Source organism: Balaenoptera borealis (assembly GCF_965194805.1).
Source record: "Balaenoptera borealis genome assembly, chromosome: 16".
NCBI classification, from domain to species: Eukaryota; Metazoa; Chordata; class Mammalia; order Artiodactyla; family Balaenopteridae; genus Balaenoptera; species Balaenoptera borealis.
In genome coordinates this window covers 10,889,468-10,910,028 of record NC_138872.1, presented here as the reverse complement: position 1 = coordinate 10,910,028, position 20,561 = coordinate 10,889,468, and the positions used below count along the sequence as shown (strand labels likewise).

At 54.2% G+C, this 20,561-nt stretch overlaps 1 protein-coding gene and 1 long non-coding RNA gene across 3 annotated transcripts in view; one reads left to right on the top strand and one right to left on the bottom strand.

Annotated features, from left to right (window-relative positions):
- Positions 1–203: 203 nt before the first annotated feature.
- On the bottom strand, positions 204–17,981 carry KCNG1 (potassium voltage-gated channel modifier subfamily G member 1). Of its 2 annotated transcripts, none has more exons than XM_082359359.1 (3): positions 17,536–17,981; positions 5,583–6,382; positions 204–1,668 (listed from the first exon to the last, which is right to left on the bottom strand). In XM_082359359.1, exons 2-3 carry the CDS (start codon positions 6,354–6,356, stop codon positions 898–900), a joined length of 1,545 nt encoding a protein of 514 aa, XP_082215485.1. In that variant the 5' UTR covers positions 6,357–6,382; positions 17,536–17,981; the 3' UTR covers positions 204–897. The 2 variants fall into 2 exon arrangements, with proteins under 2 accessions (XP_082215485.1, XP_082215486.1); XM_082359360.1 differs by lacking the exon at positions 17,536–17,981 and adding an exon at positions 17,338–17,514.
- A 108-nt stretch (positions 17,982–18,089) lies between these two features.
- LOC309614420 overlaps positions 18,090–20,561 on the top strand; it is a 108,825-nt gene continuing 106,353 nt past the window's right edge. Inside the window, exons 1-2 of the long non-coding RNA XR_014236166.1 lie at positions 18,090–18,499; positions 19,824–19,944. This is a non-coding gene — a long non-coding RNA (uncharacterized lncRNA). The remainder of the gene's footprint in view (positions 18,500–19,823; positions 19,945–20,561) is intronic.

Sequence of the window (20,561 nt, the reverse complement as noted above, 5' to 3'; positions counted from 1 at the left end):
AGATAAACGGTCTGAAGCATTTTTTTTTTCAAAAATTAAAATAAATGTGGCATAGAATTAAAAAAATCCACACTATTTTTTTTAAAGAGAAAATGAAGTGATTTCACCTTTGTAGTCAGCAATGCTGACTTGGTATCTACTTGGCTGTTAGGGGTGCCTTGGGGGAAAATTTGAGAAACAGGCTTTAAGGTGCAAAAGAGAACAGCAGATGGGAGAGAAGGAAAAAGGAGGGAAAGAGAGGCCTGGAGGTGGGAGGAATCAAAGAGAAAGAGGAGCGAGGGACTGCAGTCTTTACCAGCAGTTTCCCAAAGGTACCTGCCCTGTTTTCCTCCAACCCCACGGGGACCCCACCAGGCATGAAGGACCCAAGGAAACAGGCCCTTTTACTTCTGGTTCCCACACTGGCTGGCCTTGCTGGGAAGCGCCGTTTCCTCTCTTAAGAGAGCTCCATGGAAGGCTTTTTCTCTCTTTTTCACCGGTTTTCTTTAATTGCACATGATCCACACTAAAGACAGACGTGTAGCTGCTGCTGTTTGTATTTTTTCTCTAGGCAGCCCCAGAAAGCAAGTCTTTGCTGGGCATGTTATTTACATGGTGGAAAAAACAAGCCATTTCCTTATTAGGGAAACAGGCGTGGGGGCTGGGGCGGGCGGGGGGACCGACAGGGCTGTGTGCTGGGCTTCCCTTCTGGACTCTGAGGACCAGGGACCCCCTGCGGATGGATGCTGGGACATCCTCCCTGGGGCGTGGCTCGGTCTCTCCTAGGCCAGGGCTGCGCTCAGAAGCAGCACGTGCCTTTGAAGGCTTCTGTAGTGATGGCGATAGCTTCAAGCCTCAGAGGGCGGGTAGGGCTGGGGGCGTCCTGGCGGTGGCGGTGGCGGGGTGTGTCCTCTGGGCTCAGTTGTTGTCTCTGGTGTCTGAGGAGGCACTTCCAAACAAGATGTCACTGTCGTGGGACATGCTGCTCAGCTGCGACTTGGTTTTGATGAGGAACTGGGTCCTCCGGAACATCACCCTCTCTTGCTCCTGCTTGAGCTCCAGGTAGGAGCGGGAGAAGGTGTGGAAGATGGAGGTCACGGGGAAGGCCATGAGGAGAATGCCGCTGAGGATGCTGCTGAGCGCCACCACCTGGCCGGGCGTGCTCCTGGGTACCATGTCGCCATAGCCCACAGTTGTCATGGTGATGACGGCCCACCAGTAGCAGGCGGGGATGCTGGTGAACTCGGGGCTATCGGCCATCTCGTTCTCGATGACGTAGAGGAGGGGGGCAAAGAGGGCGATGGCCACGCAGAGGAAAAGCAGCAGGAGCCCGAACTCGCGGGTGCAGCGGCGGGCCGTGAGCCCCAGCGTCTGCAGCCCCAGCGAGTGGCGGGCCAGGCGCATGACGTACAGGATACGCAGCGCCCGCAGGACCCGCAGCACCAGCCCCACCTTGTCCAGGTAGCTGTTGCCTGTGCCGGGCTTGCGGCGGTCCGCGGCGGCGCCGTCCACCAGCAGGGTGATGTAGTAGGGCAGGATGGCCACCATGTCAATCAGCGTCAGCGGGCTCCGCAGGAAGGCAAACTTGCTGGGCGCCTGGATGAGACGCAGGAGGAACTCGAGGGAGAACCAGCCCACACACACAGACTCCACGATGAAGATGTTGTGGCACATCTGGGAGCACTGGCCCTGGGAGAGAGGGGAGAGGTCAGCGGTCCCACCAGCAAGGAGCACGGGGCTCTGTCCTGGCTGGGCTGCCCGGGTGAGAGGTGGTCTGGGCACGATGCCTGTCCCCGTCCTGTGGCCCCGAGTCCTCTCTTTCTCTGGTTATGCTCACTCCCTGGTTGATCCCGTGCAGACCTAGGGCTTGAAGTACCATCTCAACACTGACCATTCCTAATCTCTCTCTAGCCCAGACCTCGCCCCTGAACTCCAGACCCCAGACGGGCTGCCTCCTGGGATGTCTGATAGGTGTCTCAAACTCATCATGTCCTGAAACGGGCTCCTGATTTCTTTCTTCTTAAAATTTATTTTTATTGAAATGTAATTGACATATAACATGGTGTACAAATTTAAGGTGTACAATGAGTTGATTTGATACATTAATATATTGCAATGTGAATAATTATCGTTCCGTTTATTGTGTTGAGAACATTTAAGATCTAGTCTCTTTGGGCTCCTGATTGCCTGCACACCTGCCCACCTGTGGATTCCCTTCTTAGCGATCAGCAATCCCATTTTTCCGGGTGCTCAGGACAGACTTGGCCTCATCCTGACGCCTCCCCTGTAATCCTCATGAAATCCCACTGGTGCTTCATTGAAAATGATTCCAGAGTCAAAGCACTTCTCACTCTGTCCACTGCCCCACCCGGGTCCAGTCACCACCCTCTCTGACTTGCACAGTTGCAGGCACCTCTTCCCTGGGCTCCCTGGTCCCTGCAGTCCATTTCGCACACACGGCCAGAGGGACTCAGAACACGAATCGGATCCTGTCCCTCCTTGCTGAGCATCCTCCGTGGCTCAGAGAGATGGCTCAAGTCCCCCAGGGGCACAGGTGGCCAAGCCACCACCTCTCCCACTTCCTTGCCCCCTGCCTGCCTTGCTCACCTGCTCCAGCCCCACGGGCCTCCTCACTGCTCCTCCAACACCCCAGGCTCACCCCCAGCTCAGCATTGACTTTTCTTGACTTTCCCTGCAGGATTCCTCTTCCCCCAGACGCCCGTATCGCTCTGCCCTCCCTTCCTCCAGCTCTTTGCTTCCATATCACCTTCCCAGGGAGGGCTTTTGGGACCTGCCCTGTTTAAATGCCACCCCCCCCCTTTGTCCGGTACCCCGATTCCCCTTATCTTGCTCTATTTCATCGTAATGCTCATCATCTTTTAATATGCTCAGTAAGTTACTTATTTATCATGTTTATTGTCTGTCTCAGCCCTGCCTGCCTGCCCCACTGCCCCAGGAGACTGTAGCCCCACAGGGCAGGACAGTTTGTTATTGTTCACTCTCAGGACCCCAGTGTCTGGAAAGGCCCAGCACGCGCCCAGTGATCAATTCATATTTGTTACCAGGATGGACGGAAGAGCCCTGGCCTGGTGTTTAGACGGGGTGTCAAGTGAAGGCCAGTCAGGCAAAGGGAAAACGGTGGAGGTGGCCCAGGTTGGGCGGAGGCCTGCTGCGGAGCGCAGCCATCTTACTCATCGCCCCCTGATGGCTGTCCCAGGAGAATTCAGTCTTGAGGCTGCCTCACCGAATTTTTCAAGAGAAGCTGGAAATTTGGAGTTTTACATGAAATCTCCTGGGTTTTAAATGTTGTGACAATTTAATACAAAGAAAGCACTCCGTGGTCCACTCAAACACATCTGTGCGCTGCATCTGTCATGTGGGCTGCCAGCTTGTTGCTCTGGTCTGCAGTACAACTGGATGGTGGACCGTCCCCAGTGGGTTTGGACCTCAACCTCAAAGGGGCCTTTGGCAGAGAGGGAAGGCACAAATGGTTCTACCTGCGGCATCTTGTCGGTTCCCGGGCACAGCTGGGTTCTACCACACCTGCTCTGCTAGCTCTTTCTCTAGGAATACGTGAGAGGCTGGAGAGATGAACTAGTACTTGGTGAGGCTTTGAGGTCTCAGACCTCTGGGACAGGAAGCCCCTTCCTCTGGGAAGCCTTCCTGGAGTGCTTCCCCTCCAAGTATCCCCAGCACAGTTGGTGGTCCTCTCACAAGAGCCCCCTTGGCTTGTGTGTCATACTTATGGTCACGGGGCTGTCACCTAGACTTGAGCTCCCTGAAGCTGGAGACTCACTCTGGTCACCCTGTCTGCCCTGTGGAGCCTGAATACAGTAGGCACTCAAACGTGTGCTCAGGTGAAACAGTGAACCCCACTGGTCCCCCAAATGAAGTAGAAGAACAGCATTTTTACTGAGTCATGAAAAAGGCCGGGTTTTTTTTTTTAAAGCAAATATCAGAAGTTGAATAAAACTGTGGCTTTGTTAGTATTTTCCTGATAAAATCAGTATTGTGTACGTTGGAGCCAAGAAGAAATCTACACTAAACACAGGTGTTTCCAGACAGGTCTCAAATGATGGGCATTTCCTCTGTTTTTGGTAGGCACGTATAATCCTCATAGTGAGCACTTTCTGCACGCAATCGCCAGGCAATGTTCCAATCACTTCCCGTAGACCCATTCACTGAACCCTCAAGTGCTGTGAGGTGAGCCTGTTCACAGCCTCTTGGACATGTCGGGAAACTGAGGCACAGAGAGGTTAAGTAACTTGCCTACAGATACACAGCCAGAGTGGATGAAGTGGGATTCAAATTCAGGCCGTCTGGCTCTAGCCCTGCCCTCTTCATCACTACCCCTTATGCTTCTCAAAAGTTCATTTTACTGGTTGAATGCTGTTTTCTTAACACTGGTTTTTAAAATTCAATGTATTAAAAAAGAAGTGCCAGAAACTCCCTGTGAGTTATAAATGCAACACTATTGCTACTTTTTCCATAATATATGTGTGTGGAAAAACCCTCACGTGGTGAGTGGTTCTAATGTTTGATCAGAGAGTTCATGTGAAGCCCCTAGCACATGCAGGGTACACAGCCAGTGCTCAATAAATGCTGGCTGGCATGATATTTATGTTGAGTTCCTACCGCCATACTACCTATTTCTCTAATGCCTACACAATTTGCACCGTTTGAACCTTTTGGTCTGTCTTGAGACTTGCTTCCAGAACCCCTATGTATGGGGAAAGGGTCCCAACTAAAAGGCTGAGGGTTTCATACATAAGGAGGCTGAACTGTGGGGCTAGATGAGGTCCCAGGCTGCCATGTGGCACCCATACTTCCATGTTTAAGAACCAGACTAGGGACTCAGTCAGACCTGGGTCTGGGCAAGCTGCTTTGCCTCAGTGTTCTCAGCTGTCAAGTGGGTGTGAGAACACCTCCCATACCAGGATGCTGGAAGATTCGCTGAGAAGATAAGTTGCAGGCAGAGTGGCAGCCCAGCCCTTGGCTCCTAGTAACTGCTGGCTAAGTGAGTGGTATCCCTGAGAATTGGACACACACCCCGTCAGGCCCTGGAGTAAACACTTTATGGGAATTCTCTTATTTAACAGAAAGAAATGCTCACTATTTGAGGTCATGTGCACACACACACCTCTATCAATAAAAATCATATTCAGGACCCAGAAAAGCTTTCTGGGATATTTTCATGCAAGGGAATTAGGAAGACTGAGAAAGGATGCAAGTTAGTGAAATAAATTTTGATGGTATATGTCATGTGCTTAGCTGGGGGCCAGGTACATCATAAATCACATCATCCATGACATCATCCATCCATCCATCCATCCATCCAACAGAGAGTGGCTGAGTGCCTCCTCCCTGCTGGACAATGTTGCGGGGGGGGGGGGGCACAGCGCAGACCTGCACAGGCATGGAGCTTGTGTTTGAACGTGGAGACGGGCAACATACATGTAAACACACTTACAAACATGTGTAAGCACAATGATGGACTGGGGTGCTGCTCAGCCAGTGCACTCAGGGAAGACCTCCTGGAGGAGGTGACAGTGCAGGTGAGAAGGCTGTGCACTTCTGGGAGGAGAGTGGTCCTGGGCTCTTACCTTCTCCTCCTCCTCCCTCAGGCTGGGTAAGGTGCTGATGGAGAGGTTGACGGCGGTGACAGTGACAAAGAGCACCGACAGGCAGGCGAACACCTTGCCGGGCAGCCCTGAGTGCGGCCTCTCTACCATGTCGCGCAGTCTCCGCATGCAGCGGCCCAGGCGGCCCTCGCCCTCCGTGGGGCCCTCGCTGTCGTGGTCCTCGCTGTCCAGCGGGTCGTCCTCATCCTCCCGCTCCACCATCTCGGCGAACTCCTCGATCTTCTGCAGGTAGCGGCGCTTGCAGCAGCCGTCCAGGTGGTCCTCGGCGATGCCCCAGTAGAGCAGCTCCTCCTGGAAGGACAGGGCGCACATCTCCCGCAGCAGCCGCAGCTTACCGGCCCGCAGGAAGGTCAGGATGGTGCCGAAGGCCCCCGGGTTGCGGTCAAAGAAGAACTCGTTGCAGGTGACGTCGTAGTCATCGCACACGTTGAGGATGTCGTCGAAGTTGGTGCAGGCCTTGAGCTGGCCCAGCCGCGTTAGCGGGAACTCCTCCAGCGTGGTCCAGGGCAGCGAGTACTTGATGCCGCCCACGTTGATGATGATCTGGCGCCTGCGGTCCTCTGGCTGGCCGCCCTGGCGGAGCTCGTCTTGCGGCCGCAGCCGCTGGGCTCGGCGGTAGAAGACGCCCTTGAGTGATTGGCTTTGGGGGAAGAAGGCCGGGTGGAAGGAGGCGTCGGAGGCGCAGCTCAGCGCGCTGTAGTCGTAATCAGAATTGTCTCCCGGTAAGAGGGTCATTTTGGGCCTTCACATCCCTCTCGGGCCTGTGGGGAGAGGGGAGGAAAGACCCACAGTGACTCCTGAGTCTCCGCGGATGATGCTGATTCTGCAGATATTTGCTGATATGGACTGAATTGTGTTCCCCCAAATTCACAGGGGGAAGCCCTAACCTCCAATGGGTTGGTATTAGGAGGTGGGGCCTTTGGGGGGTGATTAGGTTTAGGTGAAGTCATGAGGGTGGAGCCCCCATGGTGGGATTAGTGCCCTTATAAGTAGAGGAAGAGACACTAGAGGTCCCATGTGAGGGCACAGTGAGAAGGTAGCCACCTGCAAGTCAGGAAGAGAGCCCCCATCAGAACTCGACCATGCTGGCACCCTGATCTCAGACTCCTAGCCTCCAGAACTGTGAGTAATAAATGTCTGTCTGCTGTTGTGGTTACGAGCATAGATTTTGGAGCCACATGGCCTGGGCAAGTTACTCGACCTCAATGTGTTTCAATTCCTCATGTGTAAAATGGGTATGACCATATGATCTACTTCACAGGATTACTGAGAGGATTCAATGAATTATGTACCGTCTAAGACCACTTAATACAGTGCCTGGGACATAGTAGGTACTCAATACTTGCTGTCTACTATTATTTTTTAAATTATTTTATTTTATTTATTTTTTGGCCATGCCATGTGGCTTGCAGGATCTCAGTTCCCTAACCAGGGATTGAACCCGGGCCATGGCAGTGAAAGCCTGGAATCCTAACCACTAGGCCACCAGAGAACTCCCCTGTCTACTATTATTATTAGTATTTAACTCAAAGGGACACCTTGTATTCCTTCCATACATGGAAAACTGATATCACTTGCCATAAATCAGGGTCAATGTCCAAAAAATGCACAGTTATCACAACAGTGCCATGTTTGCTCATATATCAGTAAACATCATCTTGAGGATACAGGAATGAATCGGACAGGCATGCTCACTCCTCCAGAAAGCCCTCCTTGGCTCTTCCAGCTAAATCAAATGTCAGGCCCACCCCCCACCCCCATTTATCTTCACTGCACTTGCCACCTGTTTTCAAATGATCTGTGTGCAAGCCTGGCTCCTTTAGTAGACTGCTTGCTCCCTGGGGGAAGAGTGTGCTTTACTCATCTCTGAATCCCTGTGCCCAGCAGTGTAAAAGCTCCAAGAAATGCTCAACAAATGAGTACGTTTCCTGTTGGTGAGGCCAACATGATGAGGGCACTTCTGAGAAACTGAGGTCAAAATCTCAGCTTCCGTAGACTTCTTGCTTCCCCACCCTCAAAGCTAAGGGTTTGTGCCACTAGAATGAGATCGCTTATTCATTCATAGCTCATGGGCTGCATTTGGTTCACAAATATTTTGCCTGGCTTGGAGAAGATTTTGAAAATGGAGACATTTCATGTAAAAATTCGTATATCTTGGTTTCTTTTGAAAAATCAGACTATCTGGTAATATTTGACCCAAATTCCAGCTGAGAAATGACTGCCCCCTTTAGGCAGGGCATGAATGCTACAATCCACCACAGTCCCTACCCCTCCCTGTTGTCTTCCTAACACCCACTTTACTTCTCTCATGTATGTTTCCTTCCTGGCCCCTGTAGGCATTTGAGTTTGAGACCCCTAGATGACAGCAACAGAGCTCTCCAGAATTCAGCTGATCCAGGGAAAAGTAGTAAGAGTCTAATACTTTGCTTTTAAAAATCACCACTCCTCCCCCCAGCTCAATCCCCCATGGATGCAAGTGGTACCAGCAAAGCCTATCAATTACAAATGGAAACCTATTTCCGATACCTGAGTGTCCATCTGTGCTATGGACGTGTTCAGGGGAAACACACGTGGGTGCACACACATACACGCAACCCTGCATGGATAAGAAGCAGTGTTTAACAGGAGCCACGGCGGTTTCCACATCTGAAAGGGGCACCTTCCTAACAGAAATTCTTTCACAAAAGCAAATCATCACTCCACTCATTTATCTTTGGGGCAAGCTATAGTTTCACTCAGGTTTTGGAAAACTAGGGTACACCCGTGTTTGAAAAAAATGATTTGATTTTAAAGAATTGAGTGTTTTTAACTTCACCTAAAATTGGAACTCATCTCCTCAGGCAAAGCCTGCCAGAATCCCTTGGAGGAGAAAGATCGCTTTTAAGTGCGACCGCTTTTCAGCTCTGCTGCTTTATCTTTGCCACCAAAGACAAGAGGGAAAACGACATTCTGTTTGGCAAGAATAGTGATGAAGGCAAAGGAATATTCCTCTCATCCTGCAAGCCCTGGAGAGCTTTTGTGAAACCCCGCATCTGTAATCACTTCTCTTCTTGCAGAATTTCTTCTTTCAACCCTCCTCGATTTCCCTCCAGCAGAAAGCTCCCCCAATTAACGATTCCTCATTTTTTTTCTCTCATGACCCATGTCAATTGTGAGTTAAAGCCTCAGTCTCCTGTGTGGAAAGTTGTCCTGTCTCAGAGACTTGTTAGTATGGAGAGGAGAGAAAAAGCATGCTTCGTTCAGGCTGCTTGTATGCAGAGGGCCAGAGGGCCCTGGGGAGGCCCAGATGCTGGAGTTTGCTAAGCGAGGGATGGACACACTTCTCCTGAGCCTTTGGTCTTGGGGTTACCCAGTCTGATGGGTGTGGGGTGACGGTTCTGCATGCTAGAGTCTCGGGTGAGGATCATAGATCAAACAGGCTCTGAAGTCCTGCTTCTGGAATATAATGCTTCTTTTCACCCAGTCTGATACCCTCACAAAAAGGCTGATCTTTTAAAATTTCCCTACAGTGTTAGGTCTGTCAGTTCTCGAGCATGGTGGAATTTAATGATTTTGCCTTTTAGGGTCTATATGTCTACTTGGGAAGAGGAAGCCATTTGAGAAAGGGGCTCCGATGGTGGGGATGAGGAGGAGGAGTCCTGAGGGAGCTGTCATTCATTCAGTCAACACTTATCATGTGTCGGACTGGGCTAGGTCTGGAGGCACAGCAGAGGACAAGACAGACCCAGCCCTGTCCTCATGGAGGTGACGTTCTAGTGGGGGAGACAGTCTCTAAATAAGTACACAGGCTGTAGTGAGTATTGTGATGAAAACAGAACAAGGTGACAGATGGGAAATGACTGGGGGTCAATGTTAGCTGGAGGGCTAACCCAGGAGGGCTTCTCGGAGGAGGGGACCCTGGGGGCAGAGCCAGCCCTGGGAGGACCGGGGGGAGGGTGCCTCAGGTGGTGGGAATGGGAAGAGCCTGCTCCCTGACCTGGGGATGGGCTTGGATGGTCAAAGACCAAAGTGAAGCCCGAGTGGCTGGGCAGAGTGAGTGAGGGGAAGGTAGGAGAAGATGAGTGTGGGGGCATCGGCAGGCATCAGACGGAGCTGGGGTTTATTCCTCGTGGGTGAGGCATCCTCAGGAGAAGATTCAGGCTGGGTTGAGGAGAGCAGGCTGGAAGCCCCTGTAGTCATTCTTGAAAGAGACCATCGAGGTTTGGATCAGCGGAGGGGTCTGGAGAATTGGATGGATTTGGGGTGGACTTTGGTGGAAGAGCTGACAGGACCTGCTGCAGGACTGGATTGTGGTGAGGGGGAAAGACTAGGCTGCAGGATGATTCCAGTGGTGCCATTCACCCAGGTGACCGATAGGTGGTGCTGTGATGAGGCCTGAGTTAGAGGCAGCCTTTCCTGGCTGTGGGATGACGGACAGGAGAGGGTGTGGGCGAATCAGGGAGAGAGAGCAGGGATGGGGGCCTCGCACATGGATGGATGGGTGGCGTCAGACCACCAAAGCTGACCTGATGATCATGTGTGGTCAGGGAGGGGATGGTATTAGCTGATAGCTTTGACCTGGCTGGGCTGGGGTGGGCAGGAGGGCCAGGCTAGCAGAGATATGGCGAAGCCCAGAGGCCGGTATTCCCTGTGCTCAGTGCCCGCCGCCCAGCACCCACTTCCCTGCTGAAGCTGCACTCCACCCCAGGCCCGAGTGGTCAGTGCGGGTAGACACCACTAGGGGGGCTATGGTAGGCAGAATAATCCCCCCAATCCCCACCCTGCCCCGCCCAAAAGATGTCCGTGTCCTTATCCGAACCCCTAGAACCTGTGAATATGTTAGATTATGTGGCAAGCAGGAATCAAGCTCACAGATGGAAATAAGGTTGCTAATCAGTTTTCTTTGAGGTGGGAAGATTTTCCTGGATTCTCTGCGGCCTCCATGCAACCACAAGAGTCCTTAAAAGATGGCAGAGAGAGGTAGGAGGGTGCATCAGAGTGATGCAACGCTGCGAGAAAGACCCGACTGGCCAATGCTGGCTTTGAAGATGGAAGGGGCCATGAGCCAAGGAAAGCAGGCAGCCTCTGGAAGCTAACACAGGCAAAGAATGGACTCTCCCCTCCAGAAAGGAACGCAGCCTGCCCACACCTTTATTTTAGTCCTGTAATGCCCATTTGAGACCTCTCTTCTCCAGAAGTGTGAGGTAGTAATTTCGTGGTTTTTAAAATTATTAATTAATATTTTTTTTTGGAGTATAGTTGATTTACAATGTTGTGACGTTCGTGTTGTTTTAAACCACTGTTTGTGGTGATCTCTTACAGTAGCAATAGGAGACAAATACAGGGGATGTTGAGAAAAAGCTGGTTAGACTTCAGCTTGGGCGGCAACTTGCTGACTACCCCAAGACGGGGAAGCAGAAGAGCCCACTAGCTCTGAAGTCAGAACATCCGGGTTCAAGCCCAGTCATTCTGTGACTTTGGAAGAGTCATGTCCTGCCTCTGAGATGCAGTTTCCTTCTCTGTAAAATGGGGGTATCAGTTGCTCCAACCTCCCTGAGTTATGCTGAGGACTAAAGCAGATGTCACAGGTGATGTGCTTGGCCCAATGCCTGACACCCTGTGGACGCTCAGTGGGCCTGCTGTATTATTATTAGCTATGAGGGGGGTTTGTCGTCCTCCCCCTCCACCAGCCACTGGTGACTCCTTTCTTGACCTCATCAAGCAGGACTGGAACCCAGTATTGTCTGACCCCAGAGCCCGTTGCTGGAGGGAGCGCAGTCTGGTATAGCCTCTGGGAAAGCCACCAGGGGTACTGAGGGGAATGTGCCTTATGACCCAGGAAACCCACTTTTTGGTATAGTCCCCAGACCTGGGTCCATAGGGGTTGTGATAGACATTGTCTGTAATATATTATTTACACTCAAATAGTTGACTCAGCATCTGCTTCTGGGGACTCATATCTAAGCGAGGAACAAGGCACAAGAGCGTGCAGCTTGTGTTGCTTTGGTGCTAGGAGGTCTCCCAGTGTCCCTCCCAGGGGGGAAATGAACAAGCGATGCAGATGGCGGATGCCTGGAGGTTGCACAGGAATTAGAAGCAACGGACTAGATGTAGGTTTAGCAACACATTTAGATCTTAAAAACATGGTGCCGAGTGGAAAAAGGAAAAGAAGTTTATAGCACTATGCTATTTATGTAAATGAACACACACACAACATTACATGTTTTACAAAGACTTGAGCACATGTAAGGACCTCTATCAACCACAGGGAGGGTGCCTGGGAGGGCAGGGGGAGGGGAACAAGCGTGGGGATTGGAATGAAGGGAACAGTGACTAAGGTGGCCTGGCACAGGCCAGTGATGAAGAGTGGTATGAAGTAGATTGTGGTTAGCACAACCCTGGGTTTTAATCCAGGTTTTAGAAAAAAGAAGAAGAAGAATACGAAAAAAATCAAGCCACTGGGTTCGGAATCTCCCTGGACTCAGTGGAGATACAGATTCCCAGGCCCCTCCCCAGAGCCTCTCCATCAGAATCCCCAAGGGGGAGGCCCAGGAATTGGCATTTTCGAAGGCTCCCTGAGAGCCTGCTGACGTTTGAGAGAGAGGAAAGGGAGGGGCCAGGAAAGCCTGCAGACCCTCTAGCTGCTCTGGGCTATGGCAGGAAGCCCCCTGCCCAACTGCTCAATCTCCTTGGGGTTCTGGAAGGCTCTGTGGATCCCACGCTAGGGGAGCTTCACTGGAGAAGTGGAGACCCTCTGTTTAGAGAGAAAAACCTTCTGCACTGGGGCTGCCTTGATCAAATGCCCCTTTGTGAGCCCACAGATCCGATGACACTCCCCATGCAATTTCTTTTCCTTCTTCCTGGGAGAAAGATGATTTTCACGAGCTATGATGGAGGGCTGAGGATACATTTCCAGAGAGAAATGAGCATTGAAGCCAGGAGGAGTTCTGAGGGGCAGCCCCCCACCCCCCACCATGAGGCTGCTCTGTGGTCAGCATCTGACTGAGGGTGGGGTGCAGGGCCTGGGGGGTAGGACTCAGGCGTGGGGAGCAGGATGGGAGGAAGGTCTAAGTCAGGCTTGCCTGGCTGTCACTGCTGCTTTTGTTAATACCCATTCAGCCCGATACAGCCATCTGCACCCACTGAGGCGCCGGCCCTCTTCTGGGCCTGTTTCCCCCTATAAAGTGGGGATAAGTGTGCCGACCTTACCGGGCTGTTATGAGGATCTGGTGAACGGAGGTTTGCTGCAGGTATGATCACTGTCACTTGATCTCTCATCCCCACGGCCACATCCCATCAAGGACAGGAAGGATTCCACAAACTGTTATGTACTGATCCCAACTGCTAAGACACCTCTTGGGTCTCTCCAGGGTTTTGACAAACTGCTGTCCTCTCTCGACTCCACTCTTCCAGTCCTAGGCCTGTCCCTCTTCTGAGCAGGAGCGGGGGGGATGCAGAGAGAGCACCAAACACTCACAGTGCTGGAGCAACACCCGTCACAGCCTCCCATCATCACACACTAGGTGCCAGGCACTGTGGAAGAGCCTTAACTGTGCGAGCCCATGTCCTTCCCTAAGAGGCAGGTGTTACTATTAACACCCCCATTTTACAGATGAGGAAATTGAGGCTTTGAGAAGTGAAAACTCATGACTCTGGAGATGAAACCAGACTCCAACTAGGTCTGTGGGATTCTGAGCAAACCTCTTTGACTCTGCATTTTACTGGGCCCCTGCATTGCTCATTCCTGGTGGAGCGGGGAGGGTGTCCAGCACCCGGAGCAAGCCAGGGACGGGGTCTCTCGACTCTATTTTCTATGCACAAGCTTTCGAAAAGTCTTTGCGGATGGGGAGAAGCAGGCAACTGCCCATAGCTGGGGAAACATCTTTATTCCTACTGGGTATTTGCACAAGAGCAGAGTAAGAAATCAACAAAACTCCTGCTTGCGTCAAGTTCCCAGTTGCCATTTTGGTCTCTCGGCAGAACTCTCCTATGGTGTAGACAGGCACCAGCCAGGGGTGAGGGTGTGGCCTCTGGACCACGCTGCCTGGCTCGCCAGTTACCACCTGTGCAGCCTTCCGCAAATAACTTCACCTCTCTGTGCTTGAGTGGCCTCAGCTGTAAACTGGGGGTAATCATCGCACTCTCCTCCTAAGTGCTTGGAGCCGTGCCTGGCACGTTAGAAGGGCTCTGTGTTTGCTAGAATGGCTTCTGCACAGCACGCTTGGCGCCTCCCCTGCCCGCTCCTCCCCTTGCATTTCCTTTCTCAGAGGAGGAAATGTGAAGCAGACAACTCCTTCCAGAGGGCTGGACCTCAGTGCCGGCTCTCCATCTCACCTGGCACTGAAGTCAAGTCACTCGCTTGGCTGGGCCTCAGTTTCCCTGTCAGCAATGTAAACTGATGAGGCACGTTCCTGTGCTTGGCAGAATAGTGGCCTCGCAAAGATGCCCATGTCCCAAGCCCTGGATGGAACCTGTGAATATGTTACCTAACATGGCAAAAGAGATTATGCTGCTGTGATTAAACCGAGGGCCTTGAGATGGGGAGATGACCCTGGATCGACTGGTGGGCCCAATATCACACAGGCGTCCTTAGAAGAGGGAGGCAGGAGGATCAGAGTCAGAGAAAGAGATGTGATGACAGAAGCAGAGGTTGGAATGATGCGAAGCCAGGAGCCAAGGAGGCAGGCAGCCTCCAGCAGCTGGGAAAGGCAGAAACGGATTCTCCCCCCAGAAGGAACGCAGCTCTGCTGCCCCCCTGATGTTAGCCCAGTGAGACCCATTTGGACTCCTGATCCCCCCAAACTGTAAGATAATAAATTTGTTGCTTTCGGCCACTAAATTGGTGGTAATAGGTGGCAGTAAGAAATGAACCAAGTACAATGCAACTCTCTTTAAAAAAAAAAAAAAAGCAGTTTTTCCTGAGCTCCTCGGTCTTTGGTTTCTTTCTGCCCACCCCGCTCCACACTTGCCAACTTGTGTGATCCCCTGACCCCGAGCGGGTGTCGAGGGCACCCCACTGATCTCTCCATGCAGCCCTGCCCCTGCCGGTGCAGCTTCATCTGTCAGGGTTAGGGCTCCTGGCTGGGCTGACTCAGAGGTGGGTCACGCCGCATTAATCCTCAATTAAAACGTTAATCCAAACAGATCCAGCCATTAGGCTGGCCCAGGTCCTGGCATGCTGGATCTCTATGAGATGCTGTGCCCGCGTGGGGAATCCATCTTCCTTGGCTCCCTCCCGTCCTCCCTCGTTACAAGCCAACCATGCTGGACCTCAGCCCTGCTTCCTGCGAGCTGGGGCCCAAGTCACTGGGGTGGGGGGGATATTTGCTGGCAGCTGGGCTCTCTCCTCCACCCCGCCACCCCCAAAGAGAGAACATGCCGGAGACGCCCTTCCCCCCAGACAGAGGCGGCCTCTGGAGCCTCCCTACTCTGCTTCTGGCAAAATAGCAGTTTGCCTTCTACCAGGAGGGGCTTTGCAGGTGGGAGCCGGACGGTCCGTTTCTCTCTGCCTCCTTGCAGCCCCCCAATTTGGGAACACAGGCGTTAAGTAGAGGCACAGGCTTGGAGAGCAGTGAGGACCTTGGAGCAGCAGGAAGGGGACACCGGCTTAAACAATCCCTCGTTTCTTGTTCCTTAGCAAGTGTTGAGGCCGCGTGTCTGTGGTCAGCTGCGGCGGGGAAGGGAGGAAGGAACAAGGGAGAGCATGGCGTGCCCGCCCGCCTGGGGAGACGCAGGTGTAAGGCTGTGACCACAGGGCAGGGGGAGAGCTGAGGCACCGTTCGGATCCTATCTGGAGCACATTCACTCCGTGTTCTGACTTCGTCAGTCAAATACTGGCTGCTATGGAACAAAAATGGCCAGCAGGGATCGAGTGCTCGCAGCTAGCCTTTCTTGCCTCCCCCTTTATATTAATTCTCTTTAGAGTGGCTTCTCCAGCCGCCATTTTCCACCCAGGGGCTCCATATCTGGGTTTAATGAGCCAACCAAGAGTGGATTCCCAGACCCTATATCTTTGGCAACCGGAAATGTTGACTCTTCCTCACATATTTGGAAGGGGGATGTGGAGAAAAGACGGCCCAGTCAAGACACCTTTTAGGGGTCCAGGGGGTTAATTCCTTAGTCTCGGTTTGAGTCTCTCAGCCCTACATCCAGGACACATCTCTCTGCTCTTCTGTTCCCTGGGGCATCTCGCTCATCTCTTGCCAGAGCCCAGCTGTATGGCTGGTGCAGAGAATTCAGAACGGCAGTGGGACAGGAGCTTAGCCCCCAGATCTGCCCCAATCAGACTCCAGGACTCTCCCAGCCTGGGTTCTCAGGGCTTGGCACAAGAATCAAGGCTGTCTTGTTTCTAGCACATTCACAGTCCCCTGTGGGTTTGGAGTGGGTCCCATGACAGACATCTTTCCACTGGAATGGGCTGGCTTAGGGAATGACTGGTGAGGGCAATCCCCAGGGGCCATCCTCACCTGTCTTTCAGACACACCCTCCCTCCCTCCCCACTTGGCAGGTGCCTCTGCAGAGCTCCAAGACAGAGGACACAAGGTCAAGCTCAGGTCTGGCTATCTGCCCCTCCCCTGGCTCCAGCATTGGGGCTGGGGCTCCAGCAGTGCCAAATCTGCCTTGGAAACGTGCTCCTGGGGGGCTCCCTGAAGTGACTCTGACTGCAGTCATGTGTGTGGGTATCAAACACACCCTAGTGAATAAACCTCTGCTTAGATTCAGAGTCAGAAGCAGCCCCTCCCCCTTTAACACACATACAATGAATCAGGGCAGCTCCTGCTCCCTCCTCCCACCTCCCCTGCATTTGTCTGAGGGGTCAGCAAACGGGGTCTCTGTGTCCGTCTCATTCTCCTTGGTGACTTTGGTGCCTGGCACCCTGTATGTACTTAAGAATAGCAAGTGCTTAAGAAAATGCCTGCTGAATGGACAACTTAACTAATACACCCCATCGGTGGGAGCCTCCCTTCATCGGTATGGTTAGATCAGTGTTTCACAGCCCCCCTCCCCACTACCACCCTCCCCTAAAGAGCTTTTTAAAGACCTTTTCTTCTTATCCAACAACCTATTGCAGCCTCCACCCCTCCCCTTGAGAATGAATGCAGTAGGCGAACCAAGGAAAGGCCGTTCTGCAACCTTCCAGTGACGTTCTGCCTACACACATGGGGAGGGGTATGCTCTCCAAGCTGCAAGCTGGCTTCCATCCTCTCCTGCCCCCATCCCATCCCTCTCCTTCACGGTTCTCTCCTCAGCACAGTGCCTCAATAACTGTTAAATGAATGAAATAATGAATGTTGGGCACTTGGCATGGTGAGCTGTGCACAGTAGGTGCTCAACCAATCTTTGTCCTATCCATGAATGAATGAATGAACTTCTCTCTTTTCCTTCCTCATCCGAAGACTCCAATCCATCCAGGCTGAGCCCCTTCTGGGTAGGGAGCCCCGGAGGCTGAGGAGTCCCCAGAGCCCAGCACACAGTGGGCGCTCAATAAAAGCTTGTGGCGTTAATGAGTGGCTCAATAAAGCCCACTGACGGGATGCTCCCTTCGGTGCCTAAGGATGGAGTGAACGAGCGAGTGACAGACGCCCCCTTACCACCTCCCCCCAACACTCCCTCCTCCCTGGATCCTCCCGAGAGACGGCGAGAAACCTCTGCCACAGCCGGGATGTGCCCCCCCACCTCTTGCCCTGTCACTTCGCACCCCGGGGACCCCCGGGAAGAAAAGAAGCTGGACCCGCACCATGACCGTGGCGAGCGCGCTCCACGCCGCCGCCCGCAGCTGCTCCCGGGTCCTCTGTCGTCCCGGCCGCCCCCCTCAGTGGCTTTCGGGGTCCCCTCTGGGGCGCCGGGGCCACGGCCACGTGCATCTCCCCCCACCGGAGCCCGAGTCCGCCAGTCCGGCGGTGCTCGGAGAGGCTGCAGCGCGCCAAGTTCCCACCTCAAGTTCGCGGCACAGCGTCCCCACCGCGGAGTTGACCGGGCCGCGGCTCGCCGGCGGGTCCCGGCGAGGACACGACCAGGGGCTGGAAGCCACCCGCGCCACCTCCCGGAGCCGCCGGCAAACTTCGGCCCCCGGGCCCCGCTCGGCTCCGGCACTCGGACCCAGGGCCGCCCGCCTCTGCCTCCCGGTCCCCGCCGGGCTCCGAGTGCGCCGGGAGCGCCGCGAGGCAGCCGCCGAGGGAGGGAGGGAGCGGGGCGGGAGGCGGGCCGGAGGGAGGGGCGGCGCTCGGGGCGGGGAGCGCGGGCGGTGGCGGGGAACGCGGGGGCCACGCGGCGCCGACCCCGGGCGTCCGGGCGGCCCAGCGCCGGGCCCGGGCCCTCGGATGTGCAGCGATCCGCTGGGCGCCTTCCCGAGCCCCGGCCCGGACCGCACGCGCCGAGCGCCCCGCCGCCGCCCTCTCCCCTTTCCCCGCCCTCCCGCCCACGCCCCTCCGCCCGCCTGCCCTCGTGGTCCCCGCGCTCCGCTGCCCTCGGGATGCACTCGCCCCGCCGCGCGCCAGCCTCCCGGGGTCAGGTGCTTCCCCCGGAGGTTCGAGTGCCCGCTGGCCCTGGACCCCTCGCGTCACTGCCCCAGGCGCCAACGCGCCACGGAAAGTCTCCACGCTCCGCCGCCCCGGGGCCGCACGCACCACGCTCCCGGTCTTGTGCTCCCTGGAGGTCCAAGTGCGCCGTTGCCCTTGGGCCCCTCGTGCCACTGCGGGCCAGGGACTGCACGCGCCTTGCGGCGTCAACTTCTTAGGGACAGCACGTGCCGCGCCAGGTGCCTTTCCCTCCAAGTCCCTGTACGCCACCGCCCCGGAGTCCGCGCGGCCCAGCTGCCAGCAACCCCAGCCGACGCGGGGCACGCGGACCGGGTCCTGGGGTGCCGAGCCGGCTGAGAGCGACGCCTCGCCTCGGAATTGGTAGGAGTGGCGCTTTGGCTGGGGGTTGGGTTGGAGGGCTCTGCCCGAGAGAGGGCGCCACCGCGGAGCCGGCCTTTTAGGGTCGCTGGCCTCGCACCGCGCTTTCCTCTTTTCCTTCCAGTCTCTACCGCCCTTTCTCACCATCAGAGAACCCAGCAAGGCCGTGAAGAAACCCTGCCCTGAGCCCGGCCTGTGGCCTCCTCCTCAGGGGTGGGAGCAGCTCCGGAGCTGGGAGTGCGCGAGGAGGAATAGGGTTAGGGTATCATGGCTCACCGGTGCCGCAGAGGCCGCCGCCACAAGGAACTCCCCCCAAGAACTCACTTTCTGTTGGGAGAGAGGCAGAACCAGCAAAGCCGCTGAGGCGCAAGATTGGAGGCTGTGAGAAGGGCAGGGAGGAAGCCCGAGCAGGTGGTGGGGCTACAGAGTGAGGGGAGAGACCGCCTTAGCTACAGCTAGGGGGAGGCGACATTTACACTGAGCCCTGAACAAGGAGAAGCAGCCCATCTTTGGAAGATCTGGGAAGAGAGCTTTCCCGGTAGACGGAACCGCAAAGACAATGGCCCCGAAGCCCGGGAGAGAGAGGTGTGTTTGAGGAGCTGCAGGGACACTAGAGAGGAGAATTGGGGGGCGTGTAGGAAAGGAGGTCTCCCTGGCTGTGTGGGCTTTGGTGCTCAGGTGGTCCCTGGGGTGCACTTTGAGAAACACAGCTCTATGTGGTGGATCAGGCCCCTGCCTTCCTCTCCCTTCTGAAAATGGGCGTTTATATCTTTTTTCCGTGCTTATTATCTGTCTCCCCACTAGGCATCAAGCGCCATCAGGGCCAGGATTATGTGCTGTCCCCCTAGCATCTTCCACACTGTCTGGCACAGACAGACCAGGCTTCTGAAATAGTTGTTGGAGGGATGCTCAGGACAGTCCCATAGGATAGAGTTGATCATCTCAGTGAGACATAGGTCTTGCTGAAGACCACAGGATAAAGATGGAAAGCGGGAGTTCTCAAACTTACTGTGCATCGGAATCCACTGGAGGGCTTGTTAAAGCCCAGGTGGTTGGCGCCGCCCCCCCACCCCACCCCGAGGTTTTGTTTCAGTGGGTTTGGGGTGGGGCCTTTCAAACAAGTTCCCTGCTGCTACTTCAAACAAGTTCCCTGCTGCTACCGCTGCTGATGGGGTCGCTGCTGGTCTGGGGATCACACTTTGAGAACCTCTGATGTTGAAGACTTGAAACTCAACCCAGCTGGGTTTGACTTCAAAGTTCATGTGAGCTACCAGATCCACTGGGGTGGGAGGGTGGGGAGACTCAAGCCTTGTTTTCTGTTGTGTAGGATCAGCTGGGCCTTATGAGCACCTCCGTGGAGTGGCTGTCCCCATCCGAACACTGTGAGCCGGAGTCAGATGTTGGGGTGACCTGTGGATAGAGGACCCGAGACACTGGGGGAGACCACAGTAAGAACAATTCCTCCCTCCCACCCCCCATCCACCCCACAGGCACAGACTCGCTTGCTGGGCCCAGGAGTTAAATTACTGCCTGATCTTATCCCTGACTTGTGCTAAACTATGGCCAATAAAATTCTTTTAAATCCTTTTAAGGAATTCCCTTGGCAGTTCCTCCCTCCCTTTGGAGCCTTCCAGATTTTCAGCTCTTCTTTTCGTATCTTCATTTTCCTCCTGAGAAGCATTCCTTCCCAAGCTGTTGTGTGGAAATAGATGTTGATGATGCCTGGAGAGTTTCCTGAAAAGATGGAAATGGCCTGTGTTTGCTGAGCACCTACTAGGTGCCAGGCAGGTTTCTGGGTGATTTGTGGATGTCAGAGGCACAAACTGGGCCAGTCGGTGGGCTCTGTCTCACAGACCTGTTTTATTTGGCCCTTCTGGGTTGACTTTTTTTTTTTTTAATTTTGAATTAGTTGGCCAGCCTGTAAAAATCAGGAGACTTCACATAATTTTTTTTCTTTTGAAACACTGGGAGATCTGGCTGACATCCCCCATGAGAGCAGTGTGCTGGTGTTGGGTTGTGCCCTGCCCCCTTCGCCTATGGTTTGCCCCTCAGCCCCCATCATGTC

What these genes read in the sequence shown, in the direction of transcription:
- KCNG1 (XM_082359359.1), bottom strand. Translation starts at nt 6,356, where the DNA reads ATGACCCTCTTACCGGGAGACAATTCTGATTACGACTACAGCGCGCTG. An exon ending in TGAGGGAGGAGGAGGAGAAG is followed by an intron (nt 1,669 to 5,582) that starts GTAAGAGCCCAG and finishes CCTCTCTCCCAG; the next exon opens with GGCCAGTGCTCCCAGATGTG.